General features: G+C 35.7%; 1 protein-coding gene across 5 annotated transcripts in view; it reads right to left on the bottom strand.

The window, feature by feature from the left end:
- LOC135106819 (protein lifeguard 1-like) overlaps window positions 1-25,000 on the bottom strand; it is a 33,461-nt gene that overhangs the window by 47 nt on the left and 8,414 nt on the right. Inside the window, exons 1-6 of one of the 5 annotated variants that reach the window (XM_064016156.1) lie at window positions 21,296-21,454; window positions 17,200-17,458; window positions 14,318-14,529; window positions 13,266-13,536; window positions 11,722-11,859; window positions 1-611 (exon numbers count right to left, since the gene is read on the bottom strand). The exon at window positions 1-611 is cut by the window's left edge and continues 47 nt beyond it. In XM_064016156.1, the coding sequence (XP_063872226.1) occupies window positions 465-611; window positions 11,722-11,859; window positions 13,266-13,536; window positions 14,318-14,529; window positions 17,200-17,457 (1,026 nt within the window). In that variant the 5' untranslated portion in view covers window position 17,458; window positions 21,296-21,454 and the 3' untranslated portion in view covers window positions 1-464. Of the gene's footprint in view, window positions 612-7,414; window positions 10,288-11,721; window positions 11,860-13,265; window positions 13,537-14,317; window positions 14,530-17,199; window positions 17,459-17,833; window positions 17,851-20,901; window positions 20,924-21,295; window positions 21,455-25,000 lie in introns of those variants that run through there. The other 4 variants (XM_064016155.1, XM_064016158.1, XM_064016160.1 and 1 more) reach the window with 4 other exon arrangements.

A 25,000-nucleotide genomic window follows, 5' to 3' on the forward strand; every position in this document is an offset into this window, starting at 1 on the left:
GTAAAGTAACTAATGCTTCTCTGATGTCACTAGCACTTACACTATTATAGCAGCTGGTCATAGACAAAGTTTCAGTTAATGCATATTGCAACATTAAAAAAATGAGGTGGCTGTGTTTTGAAGCCTCACTTACTTTGCTTAGCAATGTAACAGCATCACCAAAGTAGTCATTGGCATGAATAAAGATCCATTACTGGGATGACAAAGCACTTACTGGTGGTAGTTTTGTATGAATAATATGCTCCAAAGTTCATTTATGTTTTTTCTTTCCTTAGATAATCATATGTACCTGTATTATGTTATTAAATACATGTATGAATATCATGACAATTATATCATGCTGCATACATTCTAAGCCTTGTTAGCATACAATAAACACATTACTCCATATTGAATATATTCTCAGTACTCTACTGCTAATCGTACTATGTTACATACACAGTTAATAATGCACATCAAGAACTTTAGTTGTTTGACCCAAAAACATTAAGGAGGCTGGTGAAAATGTAAACTATATCCAAGTAGAGCATCAGGGCCCCAAAGATGTGCTCCTCAGGGGAGATCTGGTGCTTTCGGCCACCAACCACCATCTGCGTATCGTACACTAGGTACTGCGGAAAACAAGCCAAGAATGAGATTTAAATCTTACCTGTGTACCATTTATAGAGAGGAAGAAACAAGAAAAGATGGTCCTAATACAAAGAAAATATTAATAATGGCTTTTTTGTTTTCCTTTTCCTTATTAGAAGGATGCTTTGTTAAAATTACTTTTCTCATATTATTCTTATACTTTTTACATTAAAGTCATAGAATATCATTTTTTACAAACTCATAGTTTTCTATTTTTTTTTTTTTATCCCTGAGCTTTAAAGATGTATGCTGAGAGAAGGCAAGATTTTACAATTTCAATTTGTACTGATCAAAGTAACAATAGATAAATTAACAAGTACATCATACTGAAGTGGTAATTCAAAATTTTATTAAGGAGTCAATTGGCAACACTATTCTTTGATATAATTAATTGGGTGCTTCACATATAGACGTGATTTATCCCATCACATTGTCCACTTTGCTCTTCACTATTGCAGATAATTCATTCTCATATTTTGAACCTCAATTAGATGAAGTATAATGACCATGTCTCATGTTTCAAAATACAGAAACCGATCTAATGCCACTTTTCCACATCCATAAGTTTGGAGTGAGTCAAGTGCAGCTGGGTGGTGCCTCCAAGTGGACTCCTAGAGGCACACTATACAACTGCAAAACATTTTGCAATTTCTCAGGGAGTCTTTTACATTAAGCTCTGGCCAAAAAATTATCTGTCCATGCTCAGAATTTCAGTCATTTCATTCCAAGAACTCAATCATGACTCAGTCAAACTATGAGTGAATTCCAGGCAACTCTATGTCACTAACTAGCTGGCACTTATATGGATTCCAGTGGAGTGTAAATGAAAGTAAGCAAGTTTAAAGACATGTAACCAAGGATATCAGACTTCATGCTGTGTGACTCTGCACTACTTAGAGCAATGAAGCTCAAGTGAATAGGTTCAACAGGATCAGACAGATCATTATGAGCTTCTATGACAGAGGGTACTTCACTAACAAGCATCAGAATTCAGACTTCATTAGAATAGCAGTGAAGTCATAAGGAGAAGGGCAAATTCAAACGAAGTTATGGCATCATGCAGTAAGTCCCTGGCCATCCCCACAATGAATGCCTCACAGATTTCTGATACTGTGTGGGAGATGCATTTATGAGATACTCATAGATTGTACTTGTATGGGCATTAATTGTTCCTAGATATTGCTGGGTGATTGACAAATGAAAGGGTGGTGTTAATGCCTCAAGCCAAAATTTATAATTGTTTTAGATCCTGGCTCCCACCCCATGCACTACCATGAACATGAACATGTTGATATCCATGCAAGAAATTACAAATGCCCCTTGTCTTATTAAGCCATAGTTCATTTAGAAGATGGTTGAAGACATCATAAAGCCCATCCCTGTAGCCACAGGAGGATCTAAATCTCTCTTTCTTCTTTTAACATGATCTGAGCAACACTGTGTGGTGGTCAGGATTCACAATGGTGTTTGGATACATGAAATGGTTGCTTGCATGTCACAGGTGACTCATATATGCTTGTCAAACATAACTGTCCACCAGGGACTTTTGGCTCAGTGGACTGTGTTTGTCATCCTGTATAAAGTAATTTTGTTTAAACTAATTAAATATGAAAGGCAATAAAGTTTTTGAACATGAAATAACCATGATGATACATAATTCTTTTATGTTTCATTATACTCAGGCAAACTCAGTTGTAATCAGTTTCACTGTGCACTTTTATCATAACTATGTCATAGTGCTAGCAAACTGTTAAGAAAATAGAGCAGGATGTAGCATTTAATGTTCTAAAGCATTCTATTTTGTCCTACTTGGCTGATTTGCTTTACCTGATGCTGTTTCTCCCAGAGTAGCACTGAGTCAACACTCCAGGAGACAACTCTAAACTCCTGGATGTAGGAGGGGCTTTAAGGGTTAAGCCATAAAAACCGCAAGGGATAAAATCTATGACAAGTCACTCAAGATAACTCTTTAACCAATAGTGTCACGGAGATCACCTTGGTTCAACTGGTTTGGTTGACCTTGCCTTGGCCAGCCACTACAAAAGATGTCATAATCCATCTTTAGCAGTGATGTAGATATCACCAGACATTTCTATAGCTTCAATCTAAGCTAGATGTACCACTTGATACCAACTCCAACATTGTCTTGTTCAGATCAGATATGGATTTTTGTTACAAATGCACCTTTTTTTCCATACCCTCTAAAATTAAGACTGCACTTCCAAGAAGTGGTGTCATACAACTCATCAAATACATTTTCCATTTTGTGTATATGTATGTGACATCTTCATATACCAATACCTATTTGATTAAACTGTCCTGGATACATGTGTGTAGGAAATTGCAATTTCTATGACTTAGAAACACATTTGAAATGTTATGTTAATTATATTTCTGGATAAATTATGTGGCACATCAAAATTATGCATATCACATGTTGCTGGCAGCTAGAAAGCAACGGTATGAGTGTTGTGTTGCTCTGTTACTTAAAGTTCTCTGTCAAATATTTATTTAGTGTTGATTTGACACAAAATTTTTTCTGCTGCAGCCATGAATGTACACGATACTACCCTGATACCCTGACCAGTAGCACAAAGTGGTGATGTACAGCAGGTTCAGTGCTTAGTGCTGCTGAAATTAGCAGATAACTAATGGGAAAGATAGCTGATTAGACCATGGTTAATACATGTTTTCTTCATGGAAGGTCCCAAAAGATGATGACCAGATATTATGTAGATGTGCTAGATTTAATTGTGAAAAAAAAAAATAATAATAATAAATAAATAAGTAAATAAAATAAGTAAATAAATAAATTAATTAAATTAAATAAAACAAGGTCTGCATTGAAAGAAGTTCCAAAATTCTAGAGGCATGTGTAAAGATTGCAATCTTTCTTGATCTGGATGCCATTTATGTAAAACACAAGCCTCTGACATTTTTTGACGGATGCCACTGTACAGTAAAACTTCACCAAGTCAGATCCCTTAAAGTCAGATATCAATTAAGTCAGACACTTTTAAGGGAAAGGGAAGGACCCGTATAGGAGTGAGGAACACAGCATAAAAACCTTAATGAGTCTACAAATGGTACATGCAAGAAAGAACTGAAGGGGTGACAGTGTGCAGCATGGACATCCAGCATGCTGAAGGGAGGCTTGCTGAACACCTTGGGGTTAAGGAATCTAAATGCAGGCACTGGGTTTGGATAAACTGGATTGGTCTTTTTCCCAATTAGTCTGACTTAATAAGGTTTTACTGCACTACTTTTAAGGCAGATTGCAATACATGTATGTAATATATCAATAGCAATGTGGTTTATTTCACTAATGTAAAACTAATCTTCTAAACTTTTTGAGTCTGCACTCCTTTAGTACTGAAAAAAGTTATGAGAATAATAAATCTGTCATATCAAACATTTGTTAAACAAGACAACTGTGTCAGTTTTTCCTTTTATAAATGTCTTTAATTATTACAACACTGGATTAGAGGCAATTTTGGGACCTGTCATGTTTAGGTTGGTTGCCTTTTTGCTATCTAATTTTCTTTTTCTTTTTTTTTTTTTTTTTACTGAATAAAATAAGTTATATTCACAAGTGTAGAATAAATAAATAAATAGAAAAATAAAAATAAAAATAAAAATAAAAAAGATGAATAAATAAGTAAATGGACAAGTGGAGTCCCTCCTCCCTGGCAATGGATGACTGGGACAAAAAACATCATGATTCCCTGCCCATGCAAAAATTTATCTTTGACTAATCATACTCCATTAATTATTCTCATAGTCCAATCTTCTCTTCCCACACTTGAAGAGGTTTCATGGTTCCTTGCTCAGCTTCCTAATATATTAAGCAGTTACTATATACATAATATTCTTTCATCTACACTACACTGCCAGACTCTTATATCATATACACTTTTTATTAAAATTTCACTACTACAATCCATAATCACTGTTACTAAATGTTATTGTTCAACATTAGAAATATGTAAAAATGCAAACAATGAGACCTTTACATTTTAGACAACAACTTTCAAAATTCCTAAGAATTTGGACAATTTCTGAGAGAGAGAGAGAGAGAGAGAGAGAGAGAGAGAGAGAGAGAGAGAGAGAGAGAGAGAGAGAGAGAGAGAGAGAGAGAGAGAGAGAATCAACATAATTTTCCCTTTTCATACATACTTTCACACTGTAAAAAAAAATAAAAATAAATAAATAAATAAATAAATAAAAAAGTCCATCACAGGTTGGGGCATGTGTTATTATATATAACAAGTAGTGGTAAATTGTTTCTTTTTATATTGGCAGAAAATGTATTCCACACCAAAATGATTTTTCAGTGATGTAGATACCTACTCACATCCACAACAAACTCTCATAAAAGGGTGGCAAGTTAGCAATCACATCATTTTCAATGTAAAAAAAAAAATCAAGAGGAGGAGGAGATCCCCAGCTTGCTTACTCCATCTTTTTCTGACTTTATAATCTTTACAGAATACAATGGAGGTTGAAATAAATATTATCATTATTATTTTCCTTCTGTCCAGCCATGGAAAGTGTGGCCAGACCACTTGAAAAGTAATTAAAATTCAAATGTATGTATTTTCAAAATTGATATTATTAATTTAGCATGATGGCATAAAAGCAGCATTTATAATTTTATCAAAAACTGTAAATATGATCTGCAAATCAAGTTCAGTGGCAGCAGGATAAAAGTGCTTCCTAAGAACTACCAGTGTTTGCAAACTTTAAAACATGAGTGAAATAATATTGTAATTAACAAAAAAAATGTCATGATTTAGTAATAAAAGCTTGAATTTTGCAGTGAGAACAGCTTTCTATATAACCATGGCAAATATCACCCTAAAGACCCTTTCCTAAATACTGTATAGCAGTTACTTGTATGTACAGGATAGATATGTATTATAAAAATATTTTACTGTGTCATTAGGAGCTATCTACATGTCAGAATTATCCATTACTGGCTATCTCTTTTGCATTAAAACAACATGCTATGTAATTCAACTAACATTTATATTGCTTATTTAGGAAAATACCAGTATACAAGCTAATTCAAAATACAAAAATGAAGAATAATGCATTTATCTTTAGAAATATCCATTAAAATTTTTTTGAAAGGTATAGCTGAACTGGAAATATATTATTTTTGAGGGGCTTGTCTCAGCCAGTTTGCAACCATAGTAGTTTTTTTGCCATGGTTTTTATTAAATCTCTAACATGAATTTCATCTAATGCAGGCTGATAGCAGAACTGAACCTACACATTAGTGGCAACCAGATTGTATTTACAGTTCTGGGAGTTGGTCAGATAATGATTTTATTCTTTGTCTTTATTTATGCATTTTATGCATGCAGGATTATGGTGTTAGTGCATTAGCTGCCTTGCCTACAACTTAACAGCATCCTACATTAATGCCCAACTGTGTAGGGGATCAAGTTACAATCCCTGGTTTGAACATTAACATACAATAACTAACAGGACTCTGATTTTACTGAAGAGGTGATTCAACTGGCAATGTCTGCATGTAAACCATTCACTGAAATAAAGTAAAACCTGACCATTGGTGTCTCAGCAGGTGTAACTCACCGAAGGTAGTTTTCTAGTTTCCATCTATTTACGCATAATGACAGACATTTTTGGGGAGCACATTAATAATTTGGTATTCCTCTATGATTAATCTGATATAAATTACCAAAATCAGCAAGGGAATGTCTTGCCACTGTTTAGCACATTAGAAGATGCTTCTACAGTTCTGACACCAGAACCACAAGTTAAGGAATCCTTTCATACAGTGAACAATGAAGCTTTTTATCTTATCCACTCAGTTCAGTTATTCAGTGGCTATGCATATGAATCAGGATGGTTAATTTCATGGGTTCTGTTTCTTAATTGATCCTACAATCACACATTAACTGTATGGTGATTTCAATAGATTTTTCAAACTTCTCCACAAATCAAATTTTTATGACTGCAAAAAGATCAAAATCTAATAAATTTACTTCAATACAAATTTCTTTGTCTAGCAAGGCAATCTTATCCTTATAAACACTGTTTCTGGTGCCTTATGAAAACTATATCACTTGTCATCCCCATTTTCTTCTCATATAACTGTGATTTTATAAGTTATACAATGAGAACCTAGCTTCAAATGAACTCAATTCAATGAGTTAATGAAATTCTAGCAATAGCCATCAAATGCTACAGCAGAAATATTTCATGTTAATGAGAGCCTAAAATGTACAGTTAAAAGTATCATGGGCAAATGATGCCAACAATGCACATAAATATACAAACCAATTAATACAAGTCCTCATGATTCAAATGCCACATTATCAATCTAGCATTTTCTGGTCCACAACATTACATGGACCAAGCCAATTATAAATTTGTTAAAATAGTATCCATCAATATGTATAAATATTCCACTACATTTATAAAAAACATAAGGGGTAAGTACATCAGTCATCTTCTTGGTTTATGTCCATATATTAATTTATTCATAATTGATATCCTTGACATTTCAAAAAGCAGGTTACTCATCTAGGTACTGGTAAGAAAGTTGCTGGATGCTACCACTGTGTTATTATGGAACCCTGAATTCTGACACATATGACCTAGCAGACTTTAATGAGAGAAGAGTAGGTCTATATTTTCATTATCTGTAAGGAAATTATTATATATAGGTATATTAAACATGAATACTGCAGGAAACTGATAGATTAATATATTGTTAGTAGTTCCCAGGTTCTTAAGACACGGTAGTTCTGAATACACATCTTAATTTCTTGTGTGTGTGTGTGTGTGTGTGTGTGTGTGTGTGTGTGTGTGTGTGTGTGTGTGTGTGTGTGTGTGTGTGTGTGTGTGTGTGTGTGTGTGGAAAACTGGTCTCAGCTAACATACTTTGTGAAGATATCAGCATGACAAAATTCTTAAATGAAAAATAAAAAATAAATAAATTAATTAATTAATAAATAATATATATATATATATATATATATATATATATATATATATATATATATATATATATATATATATATATATATATATATGGAGGAAAAATAAAATTAAGTAAATTATGTTGTACACTGCAATTTTTCTTCCTTTTACTTTGGATGCAACACCCAGTAGGAGGAGGGGAGACAACCTGGCTATATGCTGCAAGCCAGGTTGAAGGAATAATGCCATCATATTCCCTGTGATGTACAAAGTGATAAAACGGGTGGAACTTAAGGATTGAATACACTCTCCTCTGTATTTTCATTCCTACAGTGAGACAAGGTAGTCCTGTCTCAACTTGTCTTAACTACCCCTTTTAATGTCAGCATTTTATACAGAAAAGATCTTAACAGATCCTGGATGCTACTTCATACATGAGAAAGATAGTGTTAGTGCATTAGCTGTCTTGCCTACAACTTAACAGCATCCTGCATTAATACCCAACAGTGTAGGGGATCAAGTTACAATCCCTGGTTTGAACATTAACATACAATAACTAAACTATTATGTAAGCAACAAGTAAAGGAGTTAATGTAACATCCAAAGCAAAACTACAGATATCATAGAGAGAGAGAGAGAGAGAGAGAGAGAGAGAGAGAGAGAGAGAGAGAGAGAGAGAGAGAGAGAGAGAGAGAGAGAGAGAGAGAGAGAGAGAGAGAGAGAGAGAGAGAGAGAGAGAGAGAGAGAGAGAGAGAGAGAGAGAGAGAGAAACTCTTATTAGGTAACCATTAATATTACTGCCAACCTCAACACTACTGTGCAACCTTTAAATAATCAAATGCCTTATCATAGATACATTAGAGGAAAGGTGTTGGTAGAGATTTTACTCCTTTGTTCCCTAAAATGTAGTGAGAAAAGACACCAAAATTCAAATTTGCACTTATTTAGCATTCACTACCTCTAAGTAAAATTTGATTTCTAGCCCCATTTCAATAAATAATTTACTCTTTCTGTATCCATTACTTTCTAAATTTCAATTAGCATGTATGAAAAATACAATTACTGAAGTTTAAAGACCAAAGACACTATAATGCACTTGCCTTAGGAAATGTTATACCTTTTCATCTGCTGGAAATGCTCCTGACATATCAGTTCTCTGAAGTAAATATGGGTGCAATGGAGTCTTTGCATGGACTGTGTACTTTAAGACAGAGAAAAGTGGCTTTCTTCTTACTCAAGGAGAGCATCTGACCCTACTTGAAATGAGTTTACTTCAAAAGCCATCAAAAGAAATCCAGGAAACCCATACTATGAAGCTTAAATGAGCTTGTCATGCCATATGTTTCTTTTTTTTTTTTTTTATGAAGATTCAAAGAGAATGATCAGTATAAATGACACACATGAATATTAAGTTTCCCAAAGAAGAAAAATTAGTGCAAACAAAGATAAAAGGAAATGGAAGTTATAAATACTTGCTACACTACATAAAACAGAACCAACCTGTGACACATTCAGTACAACTGCATGACAAAATATGATACTTAAAAATAAAAGATCAGTTATTTTTAGCATTAAATTATGAAGTAATTTCTTTTCATGACCAGTAAACTTCAGCACTTTGTAGAAAATAGAAAATATATAATTATATCTGAAACTAAATTAATAATAAAGTCCCCCTCTCAAACCCTTTTTGGTGCAAGACTTCAGCAGCATTATAAAATGTTATGCTTCACTCTTGCAAATGTGATACAATGGATGTGTATATTATCTGTCAATGAAAGACATAATAAGATTTGAGAGGGTTAGGGTCAACTGGTGTAGCACCATACTTATGCTACACACAATTATGCACTACTTGATGTCATCTTGGGAATGGAAATAGTTGTCAGTAATTTATCAAGTAATTGCTTTCTCAATATTTTTTTCTTACACTTTTCTGATTAACTACTGGTCAATTTACCATAAGATGCACCTTCAAAACATACAACATTTTTTTCAATAAATTCAAATAAACTCTGATAACAAAATTTAACAAGTCCAGTTCATTATAATAAATTAGTATAAATGATATTTTCTATGATCTACCCTGGATATAATCATAGTTTTCAGCAAAGAACTATTCAGTATACTTGTGTATAGACCCTATGATTAAATTAAAATTTATTAATATATTGTAACCTTATAAGTATATGGAGATTCAATTATATCAAAGTCCAAAACAGCCAATACTCTTTCAGTTAATTTGCCATAAACAAAAGATAAATAAATAATGATGTGTGCATATATATACAGAAATATAATATATATATATATATATATATATATATATATATATATATATATATATATATATATATATATATATATATATATATATATATATATATGCAAGTGAACGTGTTTATAGCAAATAACACTATGTAAATACTTAAAATACTCTATAAGCTTAATTCTAGAATAGTGACAGTTTTACAAAGATTTAAATTTTGCTTGGAGATTTCATATTCATCACAAGTTACTTTTAATTTCACAGTGTAGTAGAAAATTTAAGTTAATTTAATCTCTCCCACCAAAAATGGAAAGCAAAGCTAAGAAAATGTTAACGATATCAAGGTAGAGAACGATAGCCCCAAATATGTGCTCTTCTGGGGACATCTCATGTTTCTTCCCACCCACGATCATCTGAGTGTCATACACCATATACTGAAATATAAAATAAACTCAAATCAACAAAACCGAAACAGTAAAAAAAAAAAAAAAAAAAAAAAAAAAAAAAAGAGTGGAGATGGTAAAATAAATTATCTGAAAACTACTTCTAAGAATGGCTGTAAAATACTAAACTTATATTTATTTGTCATGCAAATACTACAATAGATAGAAGATCAACAAGTAGGGTGGGGGGGTACAAAACTGAAGCGCACCACACCAGCATCCCCATAAAACATGAATTCTGAATAAGTCTCCATAATACCTGTGCTGTAAAAGGCAACTATAATGAATAAGGGTGGTGCTGGCTGCTCTTCTGGAATAAGAATAGAGGGCTGGATAGCTGCCTGGAATCACTTTAAGTCTTAGGAGGCAGATGCAAAATGAATGAGGTATACTGAATGACTGACAATTTTCAGGTACCACAGTGTTAGTAGATTGCTTGCTTACAGTTTCCACATGAAGGTTCAGTCATCTTGTGGGAGGTGTGGCTATGCGAAGTCCCTATCCACATTACCAACTTTCCATCCTTTTCTTTCACTCATCAAATATCATAAACCCTTGTCTGCATCAACACATAGAGAGAGAGAGAGAGAGAGAGAGAGAGAGAGAGAGAGAGAGAGAGAGAGAGAGAGAGAGAGAGAGAGAGAGAGAGAGAGAGAGAGAGAGAGAGAGAGAGAGAGAGAGAGAGAGAGAGAGAGAGAGAGAGAGAGAGAGAGAGAGAGAGAGAGAGAGAGAGAATGACATTTTTTCTCCACCACTGTACCAGTATATTTTCCAGTTGTTTTGTAGGGAGCATTGAGAATATTTCAAGGCAATCTCTGAAGATGACCATGCTGACCATCTGCAACTACTGATCAGTTATGATAAAACTGTGTTTTTGACACTGTACTGGAGATGATTCACAGAAGAAATTCCTCATTTTAGATCATGCTTTACTGTCAATCTTAAAAATATGTGAACTGGACCTTTCCTAATCCACTCTATGACTCAGTTTCAGTCAGCATTGTATCCCAGCCTCTCAAAAGCATCATGATTCAAAATATCAGCATGGAACTTCTCTAGTCACAAATCTGTTACGTAACTCTTGAAACATTACATTGTTTATTTGTGTATCTCTAAATGCAGAGTTTCAGCAAATGTTTGCAGCTATTTATAATATTCTGGTTTTTCACTTTGAGGAATAATGGAAGTAAATGGCAACTTTTACTTTATATATTACTATAGGCAACCTGTGCACAAATAGCATGAGGATACAAAATGTGTCTGCATTTCATCCATCTTTATCTGAAAAAGCTTGACATTATCATTATGTCAAGGTATGTAACTCTAGTGAGCCATTATGTACATTGTAGAAAGAGAGAGAGAGATTGAGAATAAGAAAGGAACTGCTTTGTATTAATGGAATAAGTAACTCTGGTTGATTCTTACCATTGAGAAGAGCAGGGCAATCCCAGCAGAATAGATCGTGTACAGTATTTTACTGTAGGTGAAGATGGCAATGATTCCAAAGATAAACATAACCATGGCTGCCACAAACAAGTATATTCCACATCCAGTGAAGTCATACTGAAACAAAATAGGAGGTAGTCAATTAGAAGCAATACTAATGTCCACCATATAACATGGCTCAATAGTTCCTGGATGCTGTAAAAGGCAATTATGAGACACACATATAATAGTGGGCTATGAAACACTAATAAGAACTCTGATTTTGTCAGAAAACCTTTCTTATATTTTCCTTCTTCATTCTTCACTTTCTCCATGCTTCTCACAAATTTTAAAATGTAAGAACAATCCATTAATCTATATGTCTCCAGACAGATCCTCATCAACTACCTGTGTTTGTGGGTCACCTGCACGTCGACACCTCTACATTGGTGTACAATAACAGAGCTGATTAAATAGAAATAATAAAATCAATATGCCTATCTATCTACCTAAAAATGACATCCCAATGGTGGAAGGTAGCCGAGACAGACACACACCTGCACACATAGCTATGCCCCCATCCACCTCTCTCTCTCTCTCTCTCTCTCTCTCTCTCTCTCTCTCTCTCTCTCTCTCTCTCTCTCTCTCTCATTCTCATGTGAAAACATTCTTCAAGACTAAATAAAGATAAATATTAATTATTTGACCTCTATTATAGTCACTATGATCATTATTATTATTGTTACTGTTGTTAGTATTAGTATTACCAAAATTCAAATATTGTAAAGGGTAGGCATGTTATACAGGATCATTTGCAAGAGTCATGAAAGGGAAGAATTTAATTATGGATGTAAAGAGATATTTAAGGAATAGTTTCTCTTGCCAGCATTAATATATGGATCTGACACCTGGACATTGAACCAGGCAACAGCAATGAAGAGTGCAAGCAGGGAAATGAGTCATCTGAGAGGTAAATGTGAAATGAAAAATGAGAATAAGCACAATGAAAGTATGTATGAAAGATCTAATTTATATGCCTGTGCAGTTGGTGTAAATTGTCACGAGATATGGGTAAAAAGGAACACACTGAGAAGATAAAGCCATATCAAGAGGATAAGGAGCAGAGTTTGCAGAGAAAGCTGAAAGTGCTAATAGGAGAGTAAGGCCACATGGAAAATGGAAGGATAAGGTAAATGAGTACATGTGTGAAAGAGAAGGCAACAGAGGCCAAGCGTTTGAACAAGCAAGAAGGGAATGCTTGGGCAGGGAGAAATGGAGGTTCTTTTGACATGGCCACCCTCTTGGAGGAACACTCTCAGAGAGAACGAGGCTTCAGAGAGAGATATAGGTAGCTACAGATAGATAAAGATGTACCAGCAAGATATCCATTCAGCACTGCCCTAATTACACAAGCTGACTTTCCTGTAATCTGGTTAAGAAAGAAATGCAAGGCAAATATTTGAAACTACTGTTTTCTGTCAATGTAAAACCATTTGTGCAATGCCAAATTAACCTTGTAAAAGTGGTCACTGTTCTGTACTTACTTTGGTCTGTGTAGCAAAGAGCGTAATCAGAAAGCATATAGCACAAGTAATGCCAATAGTCATGATGACAATGCTTGTTTCGTAGAATGATGCAATAGTTCCTGTGACATAGCTGAGGGCCAGGGTGAAGATCCCCAGCATGATGAAATTGCCTGGCCATTTACGGCGTACTCCAGAGCAGCACACCATTGAGATGTAGGTGACCAAAAACACAACATATGACAAGTAGTACACCCAAGCATTCCTCCGTACAAACATCTTTGTACCAGTGCTGAAAAAGTTGAAAAATACACTAATTAGGAAAACACATTAGTTTCATTATATGCAAATTCATAATGAAGATGCAGAGCTATACCAGACTCAGAAAATGGTCCCACAGCTACTGATCACCAAGTGTAAAACCACTGGTGCAAGATGACAAGCACATGTATGTATTGGGCAACTTCACCACACTGCAATGACGCACATGTACATCAGTGTGTGAGAATGCCTTGGTGTCTGCCCTCTTGAACATGTTTATATAGTGTGTGGCTAGAATCCCACAGTAAAGGGTATCCTCTGTAGCACTATTAACTTCACAGTCTTTCCTCTTGACCACTCCCAAGCTACATGGTCACTGTTAGTGTCATATGTCTGCTTGGATATCTCCTCCAACCACATCAACTTGTTTGCACCATGACTGCCAACATATCACCAAGAAATCCCTACTAACAAATTGGCAACAATGTCTTATCAACACCTGAACATCTCACTGCCTACCATGTACTTTGTGTTGTCAACTTTTTCTGTTAGTGTGGATGCATCCTTCACTACTTCTGTTTTGTGGGTCTAAACATCACTGAAAATCTAAGTCCTGAGTCATGGTTTTAATTATTTATCTTTCCATGGTGGAAATATACCACAGAAAAATACAGGGAGGTCCCAATGATACAAGCAGTTAGGTTTCATTTCAATTACTTGTATAGCAGGATCTTCCAGTACAAGAAAACAAAGATATATGAAAATGTATCAAAGAACAAGGTCATGATACAAGTATATATAATAAAACTTACTGGAAAGTAAAGAGGGACACAATGAGAAAAGTAATGAGCAGCTGGACCATCAGGATGAGATACACCTTCCGGATGAAGGCATGCCTGACAGCCTTGTCAGAGAAGGATGCACCAAACTGATTTGGCACCATATCCTTTGGCACTTCTTCCCTTCCTCTATTCCCATCCTGGATAGGAAAATCACCACTGCTGGCATTGTACACGGGCTGAGCCTGCAAAGGTTACACAAAATTACAAGTGAAAGAAACACGGCTGTATTTCAGTGAGCTATGGGGGTAAACATTTCCTCCTCAATTCTAAAAAAAAGTTGATCTAGGATGGTTTTTGCTGTAATTCATACATGACCTTAATGAACCAGTATGCTGAAATGTTCTGACATCTTCCTACTACAAGTCTACTAGTTTCCATAAGTTTTCTCTCCTCACGTAGTTCTTTTCAAATAGCAAAACTGCACAAATGCATTTCACACTCATGATAATGCTATGTAAACTGCATTAGAAAGATGTAGTTACTATTAGTCCAGAAATTTTCATTGAAATGAATGTTTGCAATGTTTATTTAGGGGATCAACAGTATTACTTTATACTGAATTAACCAGGGCTGTGGAGTTGGAGTTGGACATTTTTACGGACTCCGACTCCAACTCCACAACTCCATGGCCATGTAATTAACTATACACAATTTAATATCCTCAGTATAAGAAAATGTTGCTAAAGCCCCACATCAAATAAGCATTACAACTAACCATTTGGTCATAAATTTCTTCATAGTAAGCTTGGCCAGCATGTGATATCCCAGCACTTGACTGAGATCCTCAGACAATCTTTGTGCAACACATGCATGCAGAGGGGCTGGGCATACTAAGGCTTTCTTGACTGTCATTCATGTCAGTTTTAGCTGGCTTTTTGACACAATGACATCATACATCGTTTGCTAAAACCTTCACACCCATAGTGCATGTGTCATAAAAAATTCAAAGGTTGCCACTAGACATCAGGACCTTTCAGTACACAGGCCCACTGTTAAGCACTGTCCTCAGTATGAACCACTATCCACCAGCTCTGTGATATTGGGTTAGCATGCCAGGCTGGTAGGAGACATCACCCTATTTACCTTCAAGTTGTACCTATGTAGATTACTAAACGAATGAGTACAATGTACAATATATCATTTGCAGATGCATGAATAGTGGATGGCAATAAAGTTCCAAACATAAGTCAAATAACACATTCTATATCATTATCACACAACAGATAAGTACTTTTGAGCTAAAATAGACTGAACTTACCTGTCCCACTTGAGCGAGGTAAATAACAGTTGCCTTTTCATCTTTACCATCCATGTGACAGTGGGCAACAGATCCTATTAGTGGACTGCTTTGGTAAACGACACCTTCCATACCTTCTAAACTGCGTTACCTCAGTTCTAATTCATGTAACAAAATCTCTTACTTTTGTGACCTAGTCACTCCATTGAAGTACATATATTGATGTCACCAAGGCTCACATATGTAATCTCCTCACACTATAGACAGACACACACTAACTTCACACACTCCCTAGAGAAGCCATACATGCATCTGACTCAAGACGAGTTGCTATATTCTCAATACCCCTAGTACTAGCTTTCTAACATAAGGGCTCGTCTAGAAAATAAATGTCTTTGTCAGTACATACAATAGGCATATTAATAAGCTAAAACAATGGTATTAGAAAATTGTGCAGGTGGTATTTTTCTGAGACTGTACGATGCAGAAATCACAACTCACTGATGAAGTATGTGCTATCTACCAGTCTATAATTCTTGGTACAGTACAATTGGCTTTACCAATGACATGACACCACTGACCCTGACCATGTATTATAATATGTATGGTGAACTGCACACAACCCTCACCTGTTGTGTAAAATTGCTCCACAATTTTCTTTCTACCCAAAATCATGATAGTCATAATGAGGAACTTAAGGTAAAATAAAAATGTCATCTGCCCCCCTCCTACCAGACTAACACCCCTGTCTGGTTTGTTTCACCCTTTTTCCCTCACTTTGTCATACACACATTTGTTATCTCATTATCTTAGCATCCACCGAGTGTCAACTACCTAACAAATTCTCCACCTTCATGGCATAAGTAAGGTTCTTCTTCATCATCTCTAGGGGGTTTGGGAGGGGAAATAGTGGCCACTGTACCCCTAACAAAAAATTGAATGAACCCGCTAAATAAGGTGCCATCACATTAGTACCTTCTCCATTATTTTCTTTCCATAAACTTTTGGAAAATAAAAAATTTTTAAATGCACCCAGTAATCTACCACCCCCCCACACACAAACAGCTGTTCATATGCACTTTTCATCATCTCCAAACAACATGGCTCTAATAAACAGGCAAGCATTTGCTTCTCTGATCTTGGTTGTGTTCTGTCAAACATAGCTGAACCCAACTGGCAAAGGAAAAAAGAACATGGTTGTATTCAAGATTGAAGCCCTCATTGAGTGCCATCTTTGTTGTCTGTGACTTTATAAACTCTGTAACAGATCCCTGAGAGAAGAATCCACCAAAGAATATTCATTATATTCACAGTGTGCAGCAAGGATAATCATTTGGCTTAAGAAACAATGACCTCAAAAATGCAACCATGAATTGAGTCATGTGATACTCTGCTTCTGCTAGCTGTTATAAAATCATACACTTCACAGAACATGTGTAATTAGTCAATTTATCTAATGTTGAGAGACACATCTCTAAAGCTTTATATGGCTATCAGCTTGTTGATATCTCATACCTACTTACATAGCTCTGAGAAACAAATGCTCTCTTGCAAAATGAACTATAATCCATCCTTTCATCATGTTTTTAATAAAAGTAGATTTACCAATACTTACATATGGGCCAGGTTGGCCAACAAATCCCTGCTGAGCAGAATATGGTGGTGGTGGTTCTACAGGAAAAGCTGCTCCTGGCTGTCCTGGACTGACAGGCTGCACTGGGTAGGGACCTTGTGGATTGTAGCCTGGATTAGTAAACCCAGGCTGGCCACCATAGCCAGGTTGTGCTGGATAGCTTCCTGGGGCATTTGGCATGGTCCAGCCAGCATTTGCAGCAGGGCCTTTAGATGGATCAATTGGATATGGGGCTGACATTCTGAAATGATAAAATACATTTTCAGACTGCATTTAATCCAATTTTTCTCACAATCATGTTAGAAAAAAAATAAAATCTTAAATCATAGGTATTTGAGAAAATATTGTTATCCATAAAGATTCACAAATTCATTCTGGTTAAATATCATGCAAACCAACACTCCTAACTTTGATTTCCATATGGTATCCCATCCATGGGAAGAAATTCATAGTGACCATCTATTACAATGTACTTATGAATAGTGAAACCTCCATGACTCAAGCACATGACATTTTTGAGTAGAATGCTCTCACTCTCCTGGAGGGCAAAGTAGTATAGCACTGAGGTCAGAAGTAAGGAGCTGTGTAGCATGCTTATGGAAGCCTTATAATGGACCTGGGTTGTATGAAGTTTTGCCTAGAAGGGAAAATTTATCATTGAGTAACATAACAAAGCAAATGTGCACAGCTTGTTTGTGGATCACTGCACAACTAATGGGTGAGCTTTAACTGAAAATAAGGGCAGTTTCTCTAAGGTTTGAACTCTTGGATGCCAAAGAAAGAGTCAATCTTTCTCACTACAGGTCTGAAACCTTGACTGAAACCATAGAACAGGAAATCACACCTTGTCATTTGTTTTTTTTTCTCTTATTTTCACTAGTTGAGGAAACATTGTAATGAATATGATCATGAATATACAAATTCTGACAAGAGAATATAACTTCAGGTAAAAGAACCCAAATTTATTTTGGAAATAAATAAGTATATAAAAGCTATCAACATGATCTATGTGGGGATTACCAAGAAAAAAAAAAAAAACACATTTTCTAGATATGATTATTTACTAAATTGAGACCACTTTACCTGTGTGTTGATCTATGATTGCTATTATACTTATTCCTGACTCATGAACTTAATGGATTAAAAAATAATGTGATCCACTGGATTCTTGGCAATACTGCACATATACTGTTACTCTAAAGACACAAGGCAGCACAGAGACAGTGTGTAGATAACATAACACTTCCCACTATCCATCATGACTGAATTGTCTCTTGAGAGATCTTAGTCACTCAAGTTTTATTTGGCAAAGCTTACAGTCAAGATACAACCTGGAACTGACTCAAAACAACACATCTGCACTTTTTTTTTATATTATGTTATTAATGGATACTTACATGTCCATTGCTTCTTACTTATTTAATAATAGTGATCTCTTCACTTTGAGTATTTAGAATTCCATCTACACTTTCCCTTCCTCCTCCCTCCACATGAATTACAAAAGTACCACTGACTATCCAGCCATATTTATCCTTCATTGTTATTGCTTTCTCTTTCTGAGAGCATGAACTTATAATAAATTCCTCTAATGTAAGCCTTCCCAGCAGCATTAGGCTGGAACCATGGTCACTGCCAAAATATATAAATCATATGCAGCTCCTGATGAAACCACAACCGATATGAGAACTAGAATGGTTTAGATGGTGCTGGCTAATGCTGCCTATTGCAATGCCTCATCTATTGCTCCCAAGGTGGTGGCAGCAAGGAACAGTCCTCCCAAACCTATGCCACCAACTCCAAGTCCTCAGCCACAGAAAGCACACCCACCCAGGGTACCTCCCCTCATGGTACATCTACATGCACTGCAAGCTGTCTGATTTTGTTATTATCTACACCAATCAACACTTTCATTGGATAATACTGATTGAATAATACGATTGCTAAATGCAATAGAAAATTTATTCTATGTTTACCAATTAAAATTTTGCATAGATAGACTGGAGTCATTTAAGCATTATAAAATATGCCACAGTCAGCACTTGAACAAATACTTGCCTTCCCCATCTTTTCATCCAATTTTTTAGATAGTAAGAGTTGTGGTAAGATGTAAGGGTGAGGTTGTATCCTGTAATCTGCAAGTGTGCTGTATCACACTTAACTTGCTTGTTAAGAAAACCAAAGAAATGATAATAGATTTTAGGAAAAAGCTTACAAATGCACCAGATCCCATCAGTATTAATGGAGAACCTGTGGAACGGGTAAAAGAATATAAATATCTTGGGATTGTGATTGACGATGAACTCAAAGGCAATGCAAATACAAATCTAGTCATTAAAAAGTGCAACCAAAGACTTCATTTTATCAGAATTTTAAATAACGTTCATGTAGACAAGAAAATAATCAGCTTGTTTTATAAATCCACCTTAGAGTCAATTTTGAATTTTTCTGTCACTACCTGGTACAAAAAGCTAACTGTATCAGACAAAAATAAGCTAAACAAAATAGTCAAAAAGGCTAAAAAGTTAGGGGCAACAGTAACATTCATAGACAATCTATATCAAGAGGCAGCATTAAAACAAGTTCGGAAAATAATGCAGGACCAAACTCATCCTCTTAATAACTGTTATATGTTTTTAAGGTCAGGACGAAGGCTGGCACTGCCATTGATAAAAACGGAGCGGTACAAGAAAACTTTTGTCCCCAGCAGTATTGTGATTTTTAACCATTTTTACTCATAGAAACTCTTTTAATGCTTTTTTGTGACACACTTTTATTTATATATAGTACTTCTGGAGCCTGTTTTTTTTTTTTTTTTGCCAAAAAGAATTTCACATGTATGCATATATGTATAACAATGTGACCAATAAATTATCTTATCTTATCTTATCTTATCTTATCAGAGCTTTGGTACAGCATAAATAAGATACTTATGCACACTTTAAGAGTACACTAGCAATTTATTAAGTGTGCATAGTAAAAATAAAAGTAAATATTGTTAAAAATTGAGTTGCAAATAATTTCTAACCTAATATAATTGTACTTAGTAGTCACACACTCTGCAATCAACAGGAAATTTTCTTAACCTGAACAGGAAGAGGAGGAGGTGTTTTCCTGTGAGTCAGAAAGTGGGAGGATGAGAGATTTGGTCTATGTGCTGGTTTCATTTCCTCTGTTATCTGTCAGTCTTTCAGTTAAATTACAACTGATTTTATTTACAACCTCAAATACAAGGACCTTCTGTAATCACTCTTCTGCTATGTTTCTATGTTTAGGATAAAGTGGGTTAAGGATAAAGCGAGCCTAACACTGCTTAGCGAGACGAAGGCCATCAAACACAGGACAGCAAGTACGCCAGACCCTTTGCCAACAAGACAAATACACAGACAACAGATAATAGTCACTGATAAGCTGGCTGGCATAAACAAAGGCAGTCGTGTCCTATAACCCCCTCACCACCACGGGCAACCACAAGATTAAGCACAAACACTTGCAAATTTAGATATTCGTTCCATTCCTTATAACTTTCCCAGGCAGTAGCTTGATCCTCTAGCCATTCAATAAATAAATAAATAAATAAATAACAATAATAAAATCACTCCAATAGGCCGCAAAAAAATGTTATCGTATCTCATTTGTGCAATTTCATTATTTTTGCCTCCACTGCAAAACATTATCTATAGTTACCTCAGAAGATACACTAAAGGCACCAATATACGTTTCGCAGGCCTGTGACCTCTGCACGGTAGCTAAAATAGGAAAAATTTTACCACCACTGTTGCCACCTCTCATCCTTCCTGCCTTCCCCTGTGAGGCGCCCCTAAGCACACTCCAACCCCATACTAGGACCTAAGGCATGCACAACTCCTCCGTCATGAAGTGAAATACCCATAAAAAGCGCCATTATAAACCACCTTTGGTCTAGATCACGTACTGTACGAATATAACTAAGTCTGGGTTATTTCATCATAACACCACTATCTACTCTCCTACACCACCACACTGAATGCCTTGGGTGTTCAGTGCTTCATGAGGCACACCATAACTCTTCTAATGGCCTGCAGTCTTATCCGACAACTACCTTGGGTCCTGGAGAGAGCGACGCGCAGCAGCCTAGTGCCTCCTCTTGTTCTTCTTCTTGTGACCTCACTTTCCTCTGGGTCTGCCTCGGTGCCTGTGTTGCCTCGTCGCTCCTCAAACCCCTCTCGGGATCGTTTTTTTTTTTTTCTTCTTTTCTCATAGACTTATTCGATGCATTTATGTACTGCCATTCATGTCAGTTTTATAGATTTATTACATATGAAATGTTGCTGATATTACGTTATCCTGCTTTCAGAAAGTTTCGCTTTTCTTAGAAAACTAAAAAGGAATATTTTATATTAAGTGGTTATTACTCTTATTGCACATTACTGTTGCAACATTATCGATATATTGCGACATGTTACATTTGTTATCCTCACCACTTTTCCTTATCAGGGATACTAACTATAAATCATCTGACATTCATAAAACCTAATTGGACAAATCTACATTTCTTACATATTTTAGGAAAGAAATAATTATAAAATAAATCCTCTGTAGGTTTTGGCTCCTTAAGAAAGGATGGTAACTCTACTGAAATTAGCGGCGTAGTTTCTGGAAAGTAGTGGAAGATGACTCAATGTTGTGATACTATTGAATTTCTCGCTCTGTTTCTTGCAGTGGTTTCCTTCCATTCTATGCAAATGCGAAAACAACAAGGAAACTATGGTAATAATCTTTTATAACTTATTCGGTATAATAGTTAGTCACGATAATTTCTGGAACATTACCAACATTTATCATTTTCAACATATGTATCATCTTAATAGCCACTCTGACATCGCACATTGATTCTGGAAAAAGTGGCAGAACGTATCCCTCTCTTCCCTCACCTTCCTACTTTAATACGCTGAACACTTGCTTGACTGTATCCTCTCTGCTTCTTTTACATGCAGACTGCCTTTCCCTTCCAGCATGTCTCTGTTCCTATGTTCACCCCTTCGCTATCAATACATGGCTTATCCCTAGTGCCTTATCCCCATATTTCTATCCTTTCAGGAGTATCAGGTCACTCCCTACTGGAATAAAAGTGGGAGTTATTCTCTCTTTATTCTTATTCTGATTTTCATTTTATTTAATTTAATTTTTTAACCCTTGGGTTTTTACATGTAGGGAAAAAAGAAGGAAAAAAAAAGATTGCTGAGGTATAGCATAGTCCACGTTCAAACTGAAGTATTTTCTTTAACAACTTACATGGTTTGAGCATAACACATCATAATACGTAGTTTTCAAAGACGTGACGATGATGTTGATACTTACTTTTCCATCCATTGCGTGCTATTTTCTCCTTCATCTTGACACAAGTCCTGGTTTTTACTCGAGCATTACGATCCTAAGTGTTTCGAAGATTGATTAACCTGCGGTGCCACAACAGGGATCATGCGCCAGTGCTACCGTTTTCCTTAGTCTTCTCTCGTCCATATGGCGCGTCGTTACTGCATTCGTAATCCAATGCCACAGCCTTGACTAATACAGAGCTGCCTCTTCTACACTCACCTACAAAGCTAACCATCATAACCCCGTGTAAATCTTAAAAATTTCGTCATCTTATCTCGAATACTTATAAGATCTAGTGGAAGTTACTGAGTTCGCAAGAGTATTTTCATGATTCGTGTGATTATTTAATATGGATTTTGTATCATCAGTGAGAAAAACACTCACGAGAACCACTTTCATTTTCTCTGCGATCTTCAGAGTGCTGGTGAGACAACAGTGCGCCTGAGAATACAAACAATCGAATTTATTGAATTATTTATATTATATTATATCATATTATATCATTTATTTATTTATTCATTTATTATCTATTTATTTATGCTTATTTTATGATTTATTCTCTCTCTCTCTCTCTCTCTCTCTCTCTCTCTCTCTCTCTCTCTCTCTCTCTCTCTCTCTCTCTCTCTCTCTCTCTCTCTCTCTCTCTCTCACACACACACACACACACACACACACACACATACACACACACACGGGTGAGAGAAAGAGAGAGCGTATGTGCTATTTTTTATTTTTTTTTTTGTGGTGAAGAAAAATCACTAAATGAAAGGATTTCTCCATGTATAGGATAAAGCGCCTCTTTAAGATCAAGCCTGTACTAGAGAGTTGTTATATTTCAATAGCCAACTGCCCAACTATATGTGAAAAAAAAAAATACATATAAAACGGAAAAAAAATAACTAAAACTAAGGAACAGGCAACACCTTTTTACCTCTATCTATCTATCTATCTATCTATCTATCTATCTATCTATCTACCTATCTGTTCTATCTTGGGCTCTCACATAGACTCTTTTCAAAGATCACAGCGATAATTAATCGGATTCTAATTATTTTTTTTTCTGTTATTAATGAAAAATCTTTGTTAAATGATTATTGAAATCAAATAAACATTCTTGAAAAGCCTTGCAACTGCAACTGCATCTGAGCCCTGGCCGATCATTCATCCGCACCCGTACGGTATGAAGAGGGTCATTCAAACTATCTGTTGACTACTTTGTACGAGGCCGGACCGTATAGATGCGGCGAGAAACTGCATAATGTGAAACATTCCTAATTTCTACAACAATCTGCTGTAAAGGAAGGTAATCGAAATAGGACGTTGGAGAATACCATCACAGACAGATGCCCTTAAAAGCGGCCTAGTCGTCACTCATTGTGTGAAAAAAAAACACAGAGGAAGCTCTGTATCCTGTATCCTCTGTATCAATTCTCTTACATCCGCAGGAAAAAAAGACAATGGCAATATTGAGGAATAAAACAGTAATATGAACCTGTAATGAAGGCTGAAAAGTATGCAAGTAGTCATGTATTGGTAACTTGAGTGGAATGCGGTGACTGGAGAGAACAGGAGTAACAACAGAAGTTAAATTGGAAGGAAGGCTGATACATGACGCTAATCAATGACAACTGGGAGACTAAGAAAGAGAAAGGAAGATAGGAAACAAATACACGCATTAAATCCACTACTGAAAAAGAAGAGTAGATTACTATTACATCAGGCAACCTAGGAGTTTCCTAACACTCGCCGGAACTGGCAGCATTCCATGCCCTAAGATAGCTCGTTGAGTTTACTAACACAATACAAACACACACACACACACACACACACACATAGATATAGATTATATACAGAGAGAGAGAGAGAGAGAGAGAGAGAGAGAGAGAGAGAGAGAGAGAGAGAGAGAGAGAGAGAGAGAGAGAGAGAGAGAGAGAGAGAGAATACCTTTCCTTCCTTCACTATACAGAGCCAAAGCTACACGCTTTGCACGATGTTTGTGGTTACACGCTTTAAATGCACATCAGTTTCCTTCCCACAGTTCTTATTCATAATGTTTCCTTCTCCTCAGCAGGTGCACTCTTAGGACTCCTTACAGGGAATTTAATCTTCATTTTCTTTTTTTCTGTAAAATTCTTTAAGTTTATTGCATATAAACAGTAATCACAGACAGATGATTTTTACAACACTTTCGAAAACATCATGCTGAAATAACCAAATATCTTACACGTCCCAGCGAATATTTTATACCTAATGTTTTTTTTCTGAGGGGTTTCCGTTGTGCTTGTAATTCTTGCTCTGTGTCATGTGATACTACTTTCTCCATCTTCTAGCTAATTTCTGACGCTGTTTATACCATGTTGCTCTTTTCATACATTTCTGCCTCACATTTATACATATATATATATATATATATATATATATATATATA

The sequence above is a fragment of the Scylla paramamosain genome, chromosome 14, assembly GCF_035594125.1.
Source record: "Scylla paramamosain isolate STU-SP2022 chromosome 14, ASM3559412v1, whole genome shotgun sequence".
Taxonomy (NCBI): Eukaryota; Metazoa; Arthropoda; class Malacostraca; order Decapoda; family Portunidae; genus Scylla; species Scylla paramamosain.